Genomic DNA, 18,803 nt, shown 5'->3' with positions numbered 1-18,803 from the left:
GCAGTAAAGCTGTAACGTCAACGCTGCTGTCCACACAGCGCAAAGAGCAGAACTTGTGGGACTGAAAACAACAACAACAACAACACAGAAAGAAAGAAAGAAAGAAAGAAAGAAAGAAAGAAAGAAAGAAAAAAAGAAAAAGCCAGGCGTGGTGGCGCACGCCTTTAATCCCAGCACTCGGGAGGCAGAGGCAGGCGGATCGCTGTGTGTTTGAGGCCAACCTGGTCTACAAAGCGAGTCCAGGATAGCCAAGGCTACACAGAGAAGCCTTGTCTCAAAAACAAAACAAAACAAAAAAAATTTAAAATTCCCATACTATATCTCATTACTCACTACTATATATGTAATATATTAGCATACTCATATATTTTTATAAATTTAGAAGTATGAATATATTGGCAATATTGGCAGCATAATTTTGCCCTTTAACAATACCATAAAAAGCAATCAGGTTTCATGTGGGTCCCTAGTAAGAGGGGTGGGGGCTCTCTCTGACATGGACTCTCTTGTCAGCTTTTCAAACACTTCTCCCTGGTGGGACTGCCTTCCCACGCCACAATGAAAGAGGACATACTAGTCCTGATACGACTTGATGAGCAGGGTGGATGGGAAAGGGGGGGGGGCGGTGTCCCCTCTTCTGAGGAATAGGAGAGGAGGATGTGGGAGTGGGAGGGAGGGTAGAATTGGGAGGTGAGGCGGGATGGGGCTATGACCAAAGAGGCTAAAACTATAAAACTAAGGACTTAAAGCTAAGAGCATACTTAACCGCAGCACTCAGGCAGCAGAGGCTGGAGGGTCTCTCTGAGTTCAAGACCAGCCTGGTCTAGACTGTGAGGTCAAGAGCAGTCAGGCCTGTGCAGAAAGATTTGATCTAAAAATGCCACCCACCTACCCACCCACCCACCAAAAACAAGAACAATCCAATAAAGATGAGAAAGTTATGAGCAACTCAGTAGGAATATTAAAATTGTAGCCACTCACAGCAATTAGGGGCCTGACCACAAATACATGTTATATATATTGAAATAAATGTTTCCAAAATTTTTAAAATTCTGATTCATGTATCTATTATTTTAATATTTCAAGTGACTTTCTCCAAAATTAGATGGTACCCCTAGAAAGTCTTTACAACTAGTACTCAATATATGCTCAGCAAACACAACATAATAAGTACTCCAAACATTAAAACACTGGCACCTACCAGGAAAACACTCTCAACTACATTAAAGGTTCACAGATGAACAACCCAAGATCTAGGTGTTTCTTTGCCTCTGCTGCATGCCAGCTTCCCTGCCCTGAGATGTGTTCTTTACTCTCTTCTAGGCCTGGGTTTCCTCTCTCAAAGTCATTTTAACATAATAGTGATTAAGGATAACTCTTGAGTCAGGTCACTTGTGGAAGAATTTTCCCCCAATCTTAATAGTGTAAGTTACTTATATATTCCTATTTTCCATTTATTACAGGGAGTAAAACAGGAGCTACTTCAGAAGACTACTGAACAATACCTGGCAGGTGGTACATGACAGTTAACTGGGCCCTGCTTTATTATTGTTGTCATTATCTTTATGATGATTATCATTTATTTATAATTACGCTAAGTATTCTGGTTACCTTTTATGTGCCACAGCAGCCCTGTAAGTTATTATTAGCAATATTCACATGCAAAAGGCAAACTATATCAAACTCTGGTGCAGAGTAAACAATACTAAAGGCAATTGCCCATTAAAAGTTTTAAAAGGTTAAATAATGTTTTATATCTAGGAAGTAGATTTAAGGACAAAATTAAAAGGCAATCTAACATATAAAGGACACCGACCTCAACAGTCACCAGTGGTCATACTATACTATACTATACTAGGAACGCGGCAGCTTTCAAATTTCCCTGAATAATCCAAGTGCTGAAGGGAGGATTTAGGATGCATTTAAAAACCAGTGGCTGCGTCACCTATGATAACTAAGGTTCTTGGAGCAATAGGGTTTTACTTTTAAGGTTCCCGTTCAAATGGGATGAAAGTAATGGAGCCTCTCTCCAGAGAAAAGGATGATGAGGAAGAGGAGGATGAAGTAGAAGAGGAGGAGGAGGAGGAGGAGTGGTTCACTGCAAACTCAAAAGCTGTCTATATGACAACAGCACAAGTAAACGCTCACTAACAAAGTACATTAAATAACATAAAAAATACTAAATATTATGTTGTAAAGGACGTGTTTAAAAAAAAAGAAAAAGAAAGAAAATGAAAAGAAATGAGCATATATACCAATAAGTGCAATAGCTTTAAGAAAGCCTCAAAAGTACACAGTCCCTAAACAATGAATTTGGGGTACAGAATACAATAATAACCACTTTCACACTGTGCTTTCACTTTATGTTAGGAAAGAAGTTAAGAACAGCAAATTTCTAAATTTTGCTTATCATTCTATAACTGAAAATAATGACTCAGACTATGGTATTTGATCATAACTATTAAGTATCAACCCATGGTACACATTTCTACAATAATTAAACTGTAATTTAAAACTTTTCTGACAATAATAATCAAAAGCTTACCATTTTGACCATCTCGTCTTTTTTCTGTTAAAAAAAAAAAATCAGCATTAATTATACATAAAACACACATCAAAACAACCATATATACCTAATAAAAGTAAAAGTTTGTAACAGACTTCATTTAACCCCTTACTCTTGAAGTGATGTGCAGATGGTTAAAGAACTTTCTGAAGATCAGATAATAATGTAGATATCCAAGTAAAAGAGAAAACCTATCCAAAAGTTTAAGATCACAGTGTGAGGGGATGCCATGAAGATCGGACGGGAGTGCACAGGGAAAGAAGCCAGTCAGCAACGCAGGGACTCACCACAGTGACTCTCACGGTGGAAAGCTGTGAGCTGCAGCTTACTCGGCATAGGTGTGTGTGTGTGTGCGCGCGCGCGTGCATGCAATCTACAATAAAATCACCAAATAACGGAGAAGACAGAGCCTCCTGCTCCCCTCCTAAAAAAGCACACTCCCAACAATTTTCTGTTTGTTGGAGGCAGGGTCTTGCAATGTAGCACTGGCTGACCTAGAAATTGCTATGTAAGCCAGATTGGCCAAAAATTCATGGATAATTATCCTGCATCTGCCTCCCAAGTGCTGAGGCTACAGGCACACAACACCATGACCGACTGTGTTTAAAAGAATTTTGAACAAACATAATGTCTACATATTTTGTAATATAAACTTTCCTGAAATTACAAGAGAAGTATTTATGATTAATGTAGTAAAAAAATTAGCTTATGATTTGATTACTGCCCCTTGCAGCAGTGGCCTTGCGGGCACACAGAGGAAGGAGATAAAGGCTATCCTGATGGACTGTGATCAGACAGTGGGAGAAGAGGGCCCCCTCCCCAGTCAGAGGTCTAGGGGGAGGGAATAGAGCGAAGAGGGAAGGAGGGTGGGAGCTGGAAGATAACAGGGACGGGATAACAAATGGGATACTATATTAATAAGTTATAATAAATAAATTCAATAATTAAAAAAGAAAATCCCAAGGAAATAAAAAAAATTAGCTTATAAACAATAGCAAGCCCAGTCAGTAAGAATCAATTGGTAAACAAATTAAAAGTCCTATCAACAGGAAACATGTAATATTCCATCTTGTGATCAGATGGAACAACAAATTTGATTATTTAAAGGAAACAATTTCTATACGTGAATCTTTAGTTTTCATAGTGATACTAATCTCTGCATGCAGATTGGTAATCACTTAAATATAAAGGATACTGAGATAAATAAAAGGTTTAAAATGCAAGTTTTAAGGGCAATTTCTGAAGACATATATCCTTGGTTGGAAGCCATTTAAATGGGGGGAAAAGCAGGAAAGTTTGGTTGAAGAAGACAGACTGTGAGGCTCATGTGAGACACTTGCTAATAATATTAAGGCAGCAGTGTGTAATGGGTGCAGGGTGTTCTAGTGTCACAGGGCTACGCATAGTAGAGTGGGCAGTGCTATGTTCACACCCTAACACACACAGAAAAGGACCACAGAATAGTGAATTGTAAGCACAGCACTCAGGACAAGAAAATGTAAAAAGTGTATCATAGAGCTAATTCGAAAACTTGGACCCAGTTAAAGAGGAAGCCTTAGAGAGCACGTGACAAAGAGGAAGCCTTAGAGAGCACGTGATAAAGAGGAAGCCTTAGAGAGCACGTGATAAAGAGGAAGCCTTAGAGAGCACGTGACAAAGAGGAAGCCTTAGAGAGCACGTGACAAAGAGGAAGCCTTAGAGAGCACGTGACAAAGAGGAAGCCTTAGAGAGCACGTGACAAAGAGGAAGCCTTAGAGAGCACGTGACAAAGAGGAAGCCTTAGAGAGCACGTGACAAAGAGGAAGCCTTAGAGAGCACGTGACAAAGAGGAAGGCTTAGAGAGCACGTGACAAAGAGGAAGCCTTAGAGAGCACGTGACAAAGAGGAAGCCTTAGAGAGCACGTGACAAAGAGGAAGGCTTAGAGAGCACGTGACAAAGAGGAAGCCTTAGAGAGCACGTGACAAAGAGGAAGCCTTAGAGAGCACGTGACAAAGAGGAAGCCTTAGAGAGCACGTGACAAAGAGGAAGCCTTAGAGAGCACGTGACAAAGGGCTACAGGCGTGTGTATACAGTGAAGGAGAGAAAGCAGACTGACCGACTGTTACTAGCTAGGCCCATGTGACCAAGGTGAAAACAAAGACAGGGTTTGATCTAGCAGGAAGAGGCGGCCAGTGACCAAGTGAACTGTGCCCTTAACGCGATGCTCCCCGAACAATCCAAGCACTGTAACTGAAGGTTAGGCGGCCACTGCATGCAGGAGAAGTCCTACATGAGGTAAGAGGCATCCTCAACTTACTAGTCCATTTCAAATAAATTACTTCTAACAAGTGCTTCTGATTTTTTTTTTTTTAACTTCAAAAACGTCACTTATTCTTGATATAGGTTTTCCCAACGGTCCATGAGATGACCATCACAAAATGTCACTAAAAACGACATTGAAGGCCCGGAGAGATGGCTCATTAGATAACATGCTTGTCTGACAAGTGTGAGGCCTAGAATTAGGATTCCAGAATTCATGAAAAGGCCTTGCAGGTGGCAGACAACAGGGGCACCTCAGAATAAGATGGCTAGCTGGACTAGTCTGCTCCAGGGTTAGCCACAGACCCTGACGCAATAAACTAGAAAGTGATGAAGGAAAAACCCCAAGACAAATACACCATTTTCATGCCTCTACACACTAGGTGCACCTGGGCGCAAATATACAGACAGACAGACAGACAGACAGACAGACACACACACACACACACACACACACACACACAGAGTTGGGGAGGGTGTGTGTATATACATATGACAACAAAGACACCAAGCCACATGATACCTAAAGGTTAGGTTTTCAGTATCAAGAACATCAAATACTTTCTGAACTGGGAGACAAGAAATAAAGTGCCCTTGACTCTACAACAGTAAGGCCCTACCTATCCTCCACCCTCCATTCATCATAAATAGGAGATATAGTGAAGGAAGAACTTGATTTACTTTATCTCAGTGTGTGTGTGTGTGTGTGTGTGTGTGTGTGTGTGTGTGTGCGCGCGAGAGGGGTGGGGGGAGATGGTGAAGATCCAGTATTGACACTGTAGCAGAAGGCAGGCCAGACCAATGACTCATTGCAATGAACATCTTCAAGTAAAGCTGTCTGGAGAAAAGGGTATCTGTGTGACACACTACAGTTTCTATGTGACACACTTCAGCCAAGATTTTGTTTTGTCTAATTTTATTTCTCATTCTTTGTTTTCATTGGGTGGAGGCTGCAAGGATGGAAGGAAGGATGAGGAGACGAGTGGGATTAGGATGCATGATATAAAATTCATAAAGAATCAATAGAAAGATAAGGGCTGCGGAGATGGCGTAGAGGTTAAGAACACTGGCTGCTCCTCCAGAGGTCCTGAGTTCAATTCCCAGCAACCACACGGTGGCTCACAACCATTTACAATGTGATCTGATGCCTCCTCTGGCCTGTAGGAGTACAAGCAGGCAGAGCACTGTATACATAATAAATAAACAAATCTTTAGAATAAAATAAAATAAAAAGTTAAAAAAAGACATTAATATATTTGGATATCTGAACACTGGCTATCTGGCAATGTTAAATAATTATTAATTTTTTCTTATAATGATGAAGCCAGATTTCTACAGTGGGCATAGTAACAGCCAATGAACCACATGTATTTGACAACCAGTGTGCTGGCTCATTTTATGTACAATATAGAAAAGGAAAAGCAAGGAGGTACTTACCAGACTTCCGCTGTCGTCGGCCCAGCAGGTCTGTAACTGCTTTTCGGAATTTTTTTGCTTCTTCTTCATTGGCAAAATTAAGAGCAACTTGACAAGTCTGAAGTATTTCCATCAAAAAGAACAACAAAGTACATGAATTTTAGCTTTATATAACAAAAATAATGACTCCACAGAAACACAGTTTGAAAGGAGGACAGTTATGTTTTAAGTAACTATCAGGCAAAAAGCACAGAAAAGGTAAAGTAAAACTATCAGAAAAGCTTCCTCACATGGTAAAAACTTAACTGAATACACTGTCTTCAGAAAAAGAAAATCATTAAGTTTGACTTCAACAGAGCTTTATAAGTAATGTAGATTGAAACAAGGCAACTGTGATGATCTGAATGAAAATAGCCCCATAAGCTCATCTGTTCAATGCCTGGTCCCCAGGTGGTACAACTGTTTGGGAAGAGTTAAAGAAGTGTGGACTAGCTGGAAAGGCTGTGATACTGTGGGTGTGTTTTGGACTAGCTGGAGTGGCTGTGACACTGTGGGTGGGCTTTGGACTAGCTGGAGTGGCTGTGATACTGTGGGTGGGTTTTGGACTAGCTGGAGTGGCTGTGACACTGTGGGTGGGCTTTGAGTTTTCAAAGCACTTGTGTCATTCCAGTTAGCGCTCTCAGCTACTGCTCCAGAGCCACGCCTGCTTGGTGCTGGCTGTGTGATCACTGCCATGACGGTCATGGACTCACCCTCTGAAACTGTAAGCTCCAAATAAACTCTCTCCTCGATAAGTTGCCTTAGTCATGGTGTCTCTTCACAGCAACAGAAAAGTAACTAAGATAGTAGCCAACAGAATAGTTATCAAAACAAAAAGAAAATAGGACTTACATCTCCAGCAAAGGTATGAAAATATCCTCTAGGACTATTATATACAAAGTTATTGTATAGCTCTTGTTCCCACAGTAATTTCCCATCCTAGGAAAAAGGGGAAAAGTTAAAAATCTACTTAAAAAATGCCTCTAGGACTAAAAGCAGACAACTCATTAAACGAACTGCTTCTATAAATAAAAACTTTTAGGAACATATATTTGCCATATACACATAACAGAGAATACAGTATCATATAACTTAATGAAAGCTGTATATAAAGGGGTTTCATTCAAGAGGGCAAGCATTACCAAGTACGTAACTAGGCTCTCTAGAATACCAATATCACTCTGAGCAAGTGAGACCTTCCAGTGAGTAGCTCCGTTAGCCAATTTTAGGCTACGTTCTATCAAACGCTGCAATAGTATCTGTTGTCTCTTTCCTCAATTTACAGATGCAGAATAATCAAACATACTTTTTCTGGGCTGCACAATAATAACCATTGATTTCTAGACTTCTGCAGCGTGACCTAATGAAACACTAGTATAAGTACCATCAATCATGCGGCAGCAAGACGGCTGATTAAAACATACCAAGTTTAAACAAGAGATTTTAAGAGATCCATATAATAATGCCATATCTACAGCTACATTGTAAGAAATGTATTTATTTTCATGCCAAAGGTGGTTAACTATGAGTGGTAAGCAACAGCTATCTTCAATCAGAATTAAATAGTGAGAAAAATGTAATCATTGACAATTCTAAAATGCAAGACTCCACCTATGTCACAAATTTAAAATATAAAAAACTGACAGTCCAGGTTGGCCAGCAGTTTAAGAGCCCTGCCTATGTACACACATCACTGCTTATGGAGAAAAGTGCTGGTTTAACAGCTGTGAGGTCTGCCCAACCTGAGGCTAAGGAGGAGAAGCCACTTGAAGAAGGCAGGCAATGTGTACAGCGCTGGAAAACGAAGAACACCGTGGGCATCTCACTGAGGCCACAAGGACTGCATAAGAGCTCTGGGATTTAAGATACGACATGGCATCCTACTCTGTGAATGAATCCTAAGAATGAAAATTAAATATTTTCAAGTTCTTTCATGGACTCTGATAAGTAGATAAAGTATAATTTATTAAAAAGGAAAAGAAAAAATAAAGTATGATAAAACTGCTGTGAGCTAGGCACGGTGGTACACACCTGTTATCCCAGCACCGGGGAGGCAGAGGCCGAGGCAGACGATGCTGTGGCCTACAAAGTGAATCCAGGACAGCCAAGGGTACACAGAGAAACCCTACCTTGAAAAGCCAAATAAACAAAACAAACAAACAAAATCCAAAACAGCTTTCAGACTGACCTAACCAACAATTATAAAGTTCACAGATAATTTCCCTCATACTCTATATGTTCTTTTTTGTATGCTGAAGATCTAACTCAAAAGTAACACTGAAACGGTTATCCAGGTAGTAATTTTGCAATAATGCATAGTCTTATATTGAACACTAAAAACTGTTAAGGGGGGAAAAGAAAAAAAAAAAAAAAGACTGACGGCAAATGACTAAAGGACAGAAAACAAAGTTACAGGCAAGAGGGTGTCATAACATTTTATCTGGGTTCCCACTCAGTCCCAATATTTATACTCAAGTACTACAACCAACCTCATCCTTCTAATATATCAAATTTAAACACAGACAATAAGAACAGCTGGACTATATTATAATTAAGGTAGATAACTTAACCACCCACACGTTAAAATGAGCTAAGAACAAAACTTACCTTAATGTCAAATATTCTTAAAAAATATGATCTCTGAGGATTGTCCTTAACAAGACAAGCAACGCCACTGCACTTCTTTGACCACATGCAGTTCCGGTCAGCTGCATATAACTGCACCACCGCCGACGACATAGTCTGCGAAATGCAAGTGAACAGCCATTACCTTCAAAACAGCACAAGTCCTGCTGACACCCTGACTGCAGCGCCGGAAGCACCAGGCCAGGTCCATGAGAGGGCAGAATGAATACTCGTTACCCGAAGTCACCTCTTTTCAGAGTTATAACTAATTTAATAACCATACCAATAGTTATTGAAAAGTAACATCTACTGATGCTTAAAACATGCACTTACAAATACTAACTCTATGTAACCTTAACTGCCATTCTTATCTCTTGTTATACTCAAGAAACACACCACTGAAGTGGGTAAATAACATGTCTGATAGATAAACTGACAGGTGAGAAAGCTGAGGCGTGCAACTCCAGCTCCTATACTCTCACATCCCCTTAGTCACACTGAGCTTTGAGGACAAGGACATCTAAACAGTGCAACAGTCCTCGTCAGGAAAGCTGACTTCTACACAACAGTTATCACTTTATAGCAAAGGAACTAAATCAAACCTGAAGCAAGACTCAGGATTACTAGTAATAAACATATCATGGCAGATGATAACCCCCCCTTTAAAAAGATTTATTTATTATTTATATAGTATTCTGAATGCATATGAGCCAGCAGGCCAGAAGAGGACACCAGATCTCAGTTAGATGGTTATGAGCCACCATGTGGTTGCTGGGAATTGAACCTGGGAATCTTTGGAAGAACAGCCAGTGCTCTTCACCTCTGAGCCGTCTCTCCATCCCGATATCCCCTCTTTTACTTCTCAGTGTTCTTTTTGTATAGGACCCTGTTTTTGTTTCTTGTTTTATTTTGTTTTTGGAGACAGGGTTTCTCTGTGTAGCCTTGGCTGTCCTAGACTTACTTTTGTAAACCATGCTGGCCTCGAAGTCACAGTGATTCGCCTGCCTCTGCCTCCCAAGTGTGATACCCCCTCTTTTAAAACTGGTAAAACCATGACAAAGATTTACAGTGACTTGCACAGCTAGAATAGGGATTAAAAACCAAATGATGGCACAGAACCCTCTTAGATGACAGCAGATGTTATCTCACCACTTACCAGGGACATCCAGGACACCTGCTGCCACTTTTACTGTGAGTATGAAACAACACAAAATCCTACTTACCCTGAATTCATTTTTTCAATGTTTCTATTAGGCAGATATTTATTTCTCTTAAAGTGGCATTCATATACAGAGACAGCACTAACAAAACTGGAAATAACAATTATAGCTTCCAGACCACTAAAATTTAAGAAATTAGCTATGAAAAAAATTTTAAAGTAAATATAAAAGCAAATTATTTCATAAGTCATTTCCAGTTTTAATTAGCATATGTTATACATAATGACAGGTTTCATTCTGACATTTTTATAAGGCACAAGTGTATTTTGGTACTATTGACCTCCCATAACCCTTCCTTGTCCTCCTACTCCAGGATTCTCTTCTTCTTAACCAGTTGCCTTCCATTTCATGAATCATGAGATTTTAAACACATGCAATGCAAACAATCAAAAGTCGGATCTGATTAAGTAATTATGATGTCTAGGTTCAATTAAAAATGGGCACAGTATAAACAGGAGACAATGTCAAGACTTGGAGGTATAGTATTTTGGTATCACCTAATTACATCTAGGAATTGTCCTCTGGCAAAAGAATTCCTTTTAACTATCATATAGATGAATTTTTAATTATGTAAAAATCATAATTCATAACAAGAGCAAAATTATGGTTATAAAGTAACTAAGTAGTTTTATGATGGGGGGGGTCACCACAACATGAGGAACTGTATTAAAGGGCCGCAGCTTTAGGAAGGTTGAGAACCACTTGCACCCTCAGCAAAGAAAACTTTGACAAAGAAAGAGAGCACAAAGGACCACTCGGGGGCGGGAGAAACCAAAAAACACTACAATTTGTATTCTAGTGAAAATTTAGAGATTAAAACCCTTTGATGTAGTGCTGCCCAGGCATTTCTGAAGAGAAAAACAAAACAAAACAAACAACAAGATATCAAGGCATCTGACATTCTTATGGAATAATGGGGGAATAGAAGGACCCAGAGGGCTCAGGAGCCCCACAAGGAGACCACCCAGGCTGGGGATCTGGACCCATGGGGACCTGCACAAACTGTTGCACCAAGAAAGGACAATGCATGCAGTGAACCTAGATGTCCTGTCAGATCTGGCCAGCGGATAGCTCATTCTCCAAGCTTGTGGGGAGAATGGGACTGCCTCTGACATGAGCGCTGGGTGGCACCCAATTTCATCACTTCCCCTTGGTGGGGAGGCCCAGCGGGCACACAGAGGAAGGGATGCAGGCTATCTGGATGAGACCTGATAGGCTGTGGGGGGAGGAGGTCCCCTTCTGTCAGAGGTCTAGGGGAGGGGAATAAGGCAAAAGGGGTGGAGTGAAGGGGGGGGCAGGAAGATACAAGGGAGGGGAGAACAATCAGGATGTAATCTGAATAAATTAGAATACATTAAAAAAAAAGAATCTGCTTCCTAGAGGCTGAACCTCTATCGTTGGAATCCCCTTCCTAAAAGCATCAATACCAACACTGTAGAACATTATCCGATGTGTATGAAAACACAAAGAAATTAAAAACAAAAGTTTAAACATGGACAAAAATTTAATGCATCTGCTTATTCAATGAAGACTCTATGCTATAATTTTCTACACATACATAGTTTGACACTAAAAAAAAAGGAAACCCCAATGATAAGCAATTTTCAGAAATATTTTGAAATTTGCTATCAGTATAAACTTAAGACAATCCACTTTCTATTTAAGCTGTCAAAACCTGAAAATGGCACATTACAACATTTATAAAGCCTTTCTTGATTAATTCACGATAACTACAGAATATGCAAAGCCAGCTCACATAACATATAACATATAAGATCTAGGTAATAAAACAGCTAGGTCGCATAATATTTAATATATAAATTCATTCCAGGCAAAGTATCTATATCAAAACCAGAACATGCTATTTTTAATTAAATATTTGTTTGTTTGGGTACAGAGTATGGCTAGACTGTAAATACTGGTTTGCAAAAGTATTTCAAGTGCTGTGGGAATTTACAGTCTTTTACTGGGTAAGAAATCAGTGTGGAAAGTTACTCTACTTTGGAGAAAGATCCGTGACATAACAGAGTAGTGGAGACACAGGAAAGTTCTGGAGAAACAGACCGAAGAGCAGGCAGTCCGTCAGTGAGAGGGGACAGGCTTCACTTTCCAGGGCTCACCTCCCCACTCCTTGCCTCTTACAGTGACAAGGAAGGTTCTAAGCTGTAGGACTCAGCTGTCTGGGATGCATGAGGGCTGTAAACATGGCTGTAGCGTATTTGTCCCCTTCTGCTTAGCAAGCAGATTCACAGTTTTTATTGGACTGTAAAAAAATGGGTTTCTATCCCAAAGTACTTGTCCCTAGGTTGTTTTTCATTAATATCTTCTTGACTGTGAAAGGCTAGTAATAGAGACGATTAACTTCAGCTACTTCAAAGGAATGGAAGGAATGCTTGTACACATTTAATTAAGCCGCTGCTATTCTAATTTAAGGGACATCAAGTGTTCTGGCTTTGATATCGATACTGTGCCTGCCACCTCCACATGAGGTGCACTCACCATTACAGGGAATGACATTTTACCCTACAGAGTATAGAAAAGTAAAGAAATACAAAATATTTGGTTGAATTCTTGTAATCATGAAATGACCTCAATGAAGAAGTTATAAAAACTACTTTTGTTTAACATGAACCTCAAAACAGAATCCGGGTATTTAAAACATGAAAACAAACAAATAGCAAACTTAGAAAACACAGACTCTGCTTAACTCGATGGTTCTGACAGATAAAAGGCCATCAATAGTTTGGTAACTTGAAATAGTGTTCTGGTGATGGTCCCTGGTGCCTTACCAGTCAAGCTCCATCACTCTGGAAATGTGCTTTGATCAAAAGCACATCAGCAAATAAATGAACGTTTGGAAAGTACTTGTACATTGTGGTCTGTTTTCCTAGAAGGCAGAGTTGCTCTAAAAATCTGGGCTCAAAGACCCACCAATGATGAGCTTATTTGACAAACAATCAACGACAGTGTTTTGAGTCATAGTGAAGTAAGGTGGCTTGTTTGCCCAATGGGTAACAGAAACTGAAGACAGCTGATTCTACAGAACCTATCACCTGTAACAAATAGTTGTAGCTTTTTTTCTCTATTTTAGTTATAACAGACAGGTACTTTTAATTTGCATTAAATCACAAAAACTTTAGTCCTCACTACCTTATACGTACAGATTTGTGGGGAGAAGACATTTTTAAAGAAACACTTTATAGACAAAAAAGCCACATTGATAGGAGTATGCTAAGTTGACCAAGGTCACTCAAAATTTACAGCCCTTACTCTACCCTCAGGAGATGCCTAAAATGTAAATTCATAAAAACTGCAAATCATCCTGCACAGATTTTTAGAACTACCTGAACCTACAATGACAGTCACTATAACTACAAATAGCAACACTTGCTGTAGTCTCCTCTGCAGTCACACGTGAGGGGCATGCACCCATTAGACTGCAGGTCCCATATGCATAGTGGGTGAGGACCCTGCTAAAGAGCACAAGTGTGGGGTGTACCTCTCTTGCTCCCCCTTCCTAGAGCTTAAGTGGGCCTGTCTAAGACAAGCTTCTCATCTTCTTCTTTGCCTCCTCTTCCCTGCCTCCCTCTCAATGTGTGATGGATTATGGTAAACACTCGGTTGGACTGGAGTTTCAAGACATGAAGGTGGTCCCACCTCACCAAAGGCTAACATCACTAGTTAGTATTTACATCCTGATAACCAGGGGGCGGGAGCTGATGACATGTTAACTACTACTGTTCCTGCTATCCATTTCCTGTGGGAACAGTTTGGGACAACAAAGGTGGAAAGGCAGGCACTGTGGCTGCTGGTGAGATTTGGCTATTGCAGAATTCCAGAGTCAAACTGCTTTGTTTCATTTCATCATAAATATTATCAAGCATACAGTCCGCTGCCATTTAATAGGAACAGCAATATAACATTTTTTTCTAAATTTTGAATGTTTTTATTTGTTCTAATTGTTTCCTGTGCTAAATTAATGTTGAATTTATATTTAACTTTGATACCTTTTCTTGAGGGAAGTCCCTTATACATTGGCTTAAAACAAACAAACAAAAGCAATGTAATCAGAAAAATTGAATTTTGTATCTAAGGAAAATGAACAACTAAATCCATTTTCTTTCTTCTCTTTCTCTCCACCCCCCCACACCCCCTCATATAACTTCTACTTTATTTGTCCAAAGTGTTTTTTCTTCTGTCCTTCTGTCACCAAAGCTGCATGTCTTTCCATGGACTTGGGTGGGGTCTTGGCTCCTTCCGGGTTTCCCCACCTTGCTGGGGCACAGCTCACACAGTAGTGCACCTGACAGGGAGCTTGGGAAGCACAGAGGTGTTGCCGGCACTTGCTGTGGATATGTCTTTGATAGCGGTGGCTTCTAAAATGTTCCCAACGACCAATTCCTTAATGACCTTGTCCTTGGGCACACAACGGGTACAGTTCGTGCAGCGAATTGGCTACATATGGCTGCACCCTTTCTAGCATGACATTATTTCCTCTTTTTTTTTTTTTGGTCATCTTGGATCCAAGACCTGAAAGAGCCTAAATCCATTTTCCAAGTCTTACTTAATGAAGTAACTCTTAACACAGAGTAACCTCACCCTCTTAGGGCAACAGCAGCCAGCAATTTCAACATCAACTAGATAAAGACAGGCAGGAGCCATGATAAATGTTTGTAGGAAGGGACTCTTCCCTACATGTGTAAGAATCTTTCAGATGACATAGTAATTATACAGCATTTATTTTAAATGCTTCATTTGTATTGGAGGTTAAAAATTCAAAATGTCTTTATGTTACAACAATAAGAGTACTTTGCTATTCAGCAGTTAGAAAAGACTCATTATTTACCTGTTTTCTTGGCAATTCACACAGGCCTCCCCTTACAGCATGCTTCTTACTGTGCAGGGGCAATAACACATTGACATTTACAAAGGTGTACTCCAAGGAAGTTTACTTATTAGGTCAGCTCAAACTATTTAGCCACTCCGAATTTAACTTATGTATGAATCCTCTACCAATCTGGTGGCACTTTGTGCCCATTGGAAGCAACACTTTTAGGAGATATGGCCTTGTTGGAGTGAGAATTTTGGTTTCTTAAAAAGCCCAGTTGTTATGTGAATTATGTTTTTGGTTTAATCTCAGGTGTGGGATATGGGGCTATTTCATATTGTCCATAGCTGTTAAATATGAATTGTCTCGTGCTAGGAGGGATGTGGGTTTTGCCAGCTGCAGATAGTTTATGTCTGTAATTCTGGGGATTCTAGAGAGGGTATAAATGGGAGAGGCCCAGAGGGCCTGCAGCAGGGGCTGGTCCTCCCTACTGCTGCTTTTGCTGTTTGCTGGATTGCTGCTTGGAGACACCCTGAAGATTGGACTTGCAGGAAGTAGTCTAAAGAGATTCATACCCCATTTTCCCCTCTAACCTTCCTTGTCGCCTGCCTAGTGTTAGGAGATTGACAGGGACTGAGATGGAGAAGGGTTGTAGCCACAGGAACCCCATAAGTCAAAAAGTCCTACTCCGGGCTGGGCAGACGGTTCAGAGGTTAAGAGCACTGTCTGCTCCTCCAGAGGTCCTGAGTTCAATTCCCAGCAACTACATAGTGGCTCACAGCCATTTGTAATGTGATCTGATGCCCTCTTCTGGCCTGCAAGTGTACATGCAGGCAGAGCACTGTTCACATAATAAAAAATAAATGTTAAAAACAAAACAAAACAAAACAAAACAAAAAACCGGCTCCATCCGTAGGGCTTTTGATGGAGAAGATCTATCACTAGCCGGTGTATTTTGAGATCTCAGAAGCTCAAGCTAGTTCACTTCCTGCTTTCTTTGGTTCAACTCCTCCGGCATCATGTCTGGCTGCATGCTGCCATGTTGATAATGGGATAAACCTCTGAAACCCTAAGCCAGCCTCAGCTCTTTTGTAAGAGTTGCCATGGTCATGCTGTCTCTTCACAGCAATAAAGCCCTAAGTAAGACATCCCTATTAAAATGAATTTCCATGTCTAATCAGTACAGAATATGAGCGAATGATCAAGGAAATAGTTTCTAATCATAAAAAAAAATTTGTATGTTGCAGCTCCACTCTCACAGGGCTTCAGATACAAGAAATTCTATCAGGGGTCAGGGTCCTCTCTCACATCCTGATCCTTCCTCTTGAGACGTGTACTCCCAAATGTGAGACACTAGTGTAGTCTGGGAGAGAGTTATTCTCTATGCTCCTGCAATGTCCAGCATCATCTTTATGACTTTATCTGTTCACTTAGGAGGTCTTACATCAGATTGTCTCTCCTGGAAGAGGGGGTCCTAAAGTCACGTGGCATGCAGTTATACAAAGGCTAAAAGCAAAATGATAGTCTCGGTTGGTAAAACACTTTTCCTAGAATACCCTGGGGCTGATCTCCAATACCGCACACATGCCACACACACAGATTAATACTTAACCTAATGAAAAGATACACAATATAAGCCTGCTTATCAAGACAATTTAATCAGCTTTAATCAAAGAAATGAGGAAGTTCCTCTGCTACAGCCCTTGGCTGTCACTTCCTCTCGTGAATCCTGAGAGGTGAGCGATCTGGTCTCCTCTAGGGAATGTCTTCTCTACCTGGAGATTTTGAGGTGATTTCCCCCAAGGCTGGGTGCCAGAGTAACTTAATTCTAAGCTTCCCTGTTTCACAGGTAACTCCTGTAGCCCCGGGACAAGGTCTTTTTGTGGAAGGGCACTCTCCGGTGGTTTGAATGGGGAATGTCCCCCACTGGCTTGGATACTTGAATACTTAGCCCCGAGTTTAGTGGCACTGGGAGATATAAATGGCGCAGCCCTGCTTGGAAATATGGCACTGCTGACGGGTTTTGAGAGGATAAAGCCCCATCTTGCTTCTCATTTGCTCTGCTTCATGCTTGCAGCTAAGGCTGTGAGCGCTCAGCTCCATGTTCTGGCCACCAGGCTGCTGCCGTCTACTATGCTTCCCTGACTAAATACAAGGCCCTCTTCCTTAAGTTGCTTCTGGTCATGATGTTCTATCACAGCAACAGAAAACTAATACAAGCAGTAGCCCAGGATCTCTGGCCATGGCAAATCTGTGGTGGAAAAGGAAGGCCTCAAACAGGGGGCCCTGCTGCTCTTAACCTATACAGGAGGCTGACCTCTTTTTCTCCGTCAATCTTTGTTCTCACTGTGCACCTAGCAGCAGGGCAGACACTTTTCCCACACCTGTTCTAGCTTCATTCCTTCTTCTGTGACAAACACCACGACCAAAAGCAATTTAGGGAAATGTTTACTTGGCTTACACACAGTCACTGGTCACACCACTGAGAAGTCAAGGCAGAATCTCCAGCAAGACCATGAGCAGAAGCCATGGAGGAGCACTGCTTGCTGACTTGGCCGCAGGCTCATGCGAGCTGTCCTACACCCTTCACTTACCAGAGAGGGTACTCCTACATTAATTACCAACCACACAGCCATGCTGACAGGTCAAGCTGATCTAGGCAGCCCTTTCAGATGACTCTGGACTATGACAAGTTGACAAAACTAATTAGGACAACACCTTACAATGCAGTGTACCCAGGTATGAATGAACATCCAGGACACGAGCACTGTCACGTCAAGGATGTCAGTATCTCATATGGGAATGGCAAGGCCTTCCCTGGCTGCAGTACAGCTGTTGACAAACAACTGACCTTTAGCTAAACCCAATATGTGATAGGAAGCACAGCGTCCATGGTCTGGATGACTGCACGGTCATGGCCCCTTAAAGCAATTCCCGACTGAGAACCCCACTAAGATTATCTCACCTGCTTTCCTCAGTCTTGTAAATGCGCTGAATCTCCATCCACCACATCACAACTGTAGTTACTTGCGTCTTTCTTAATCTCCTACCACTCCCAGAAAGGTTTCTAGGATTCTGCCAAATAGGCTGGAGCTCTGTCTTTTTTTTCTTTCTCTGGCCAGCCCGCTAGAGACAGATCTTGTTCATTCAAGAACTTGCCCAGGACAGACATCATGCCAAGCTCAACAGTTCCATCTCCAGATAAGACTTTGGCAAGGCTATTAAACCCTATCAGAGAGCCTTTTAGCTTCCTGGGCCAGCTAAGAAGACATTCTCCTAACCTACAGTTTTTTTATGGTTCCCCACAGAGTCCTTGCCAGGGTTAACAAATGATAGGTAGGGATGTCCCTGTGCTGCCCCTGCTCAGTTCCAAGAAACTACTGAAGAAAACACTTCCAATGAGCTTCCCCAAATTGAGTTGAATATTCTGTTGGAGGAATGTAGAATGACAGCTGTAACTACAAAACAGAACAAGCCCCTATCCGGAAGTTTCCACAGTACATGTTTGTCCACAAAGAATCCCCCAAAACAAAACAGAAGCTTCTCTGCCACCGACTCTGAGAAAATGAATGACAGAACTGAGTGCTGTCGGTCAAAAGCAAGCACAACCCATTAGCACAGAGTTTCTGCCTTGTAAATTCAGTCTCTGTTGCAAAACCAATGTCCACTTATCAAGAATGCCCGCCTTTGCTCGGCAGGGACTGTGCTAAGGAGTTTCACAGTGTATATATGTATATCTGTGTGTATATGTATATATGTGTGTGTGTATATATATACCTGTGTATATGTGTATACCTGTGTATGTGCGTG

General features: G+C 41.1%; 1 protein-coding gene across 1 annotated transcript in view; it reads right to left on the bottom strand.

Annotated features, from left to right (window-relative positions):
* The window catches only part of Wasl (WASP like actin nucleation promoting factor), a 52,178-nt gene that overhangs the window by 12,954 nt on the left and 20,421 nt on the right, over window positions 1-18,803 (bottom strand). Inside the window, exons 2-5 of the mRNA XM_051151854.1 lie at window positions 8,928-9,062; window positions 7,173-7,259; window positions 6,303-6,399; window positions 2,546-2,569 (exon numbers count right to left, since the gene is read on the bottom strand). Of these exons, the coding sequence (XP_051007811.1) occupies window positions 2,546-2,569; window positions 6,303-6,399; window positions 7,173-7,259; window positions 8,928-9,062 (343 nt within the window). The remainder of the gene's footprint in view (window positions 1-2,545; window positions 2,570-6,302; window positions 6,400-7,172; window positions 7,260-8,927; window positions 9,063-18,803) is intronic.

This window comes from Acomys russatus, chromosome 10, assembly GCF_903995435.1.
Source record: "Acomys russatus chromosome 10, mAcoRus1.1, whole genome shotgun sequence".
NCBI lineage: Eukaryota > Metazoa > Chordata > Mammalia > Rodentia > Muridae > Acomys > Acomys russatus.
Note: the sequence above shows the minus strand (reverse complement) of the source record. Positions and strands in the feature narration are given on the sequence as shown.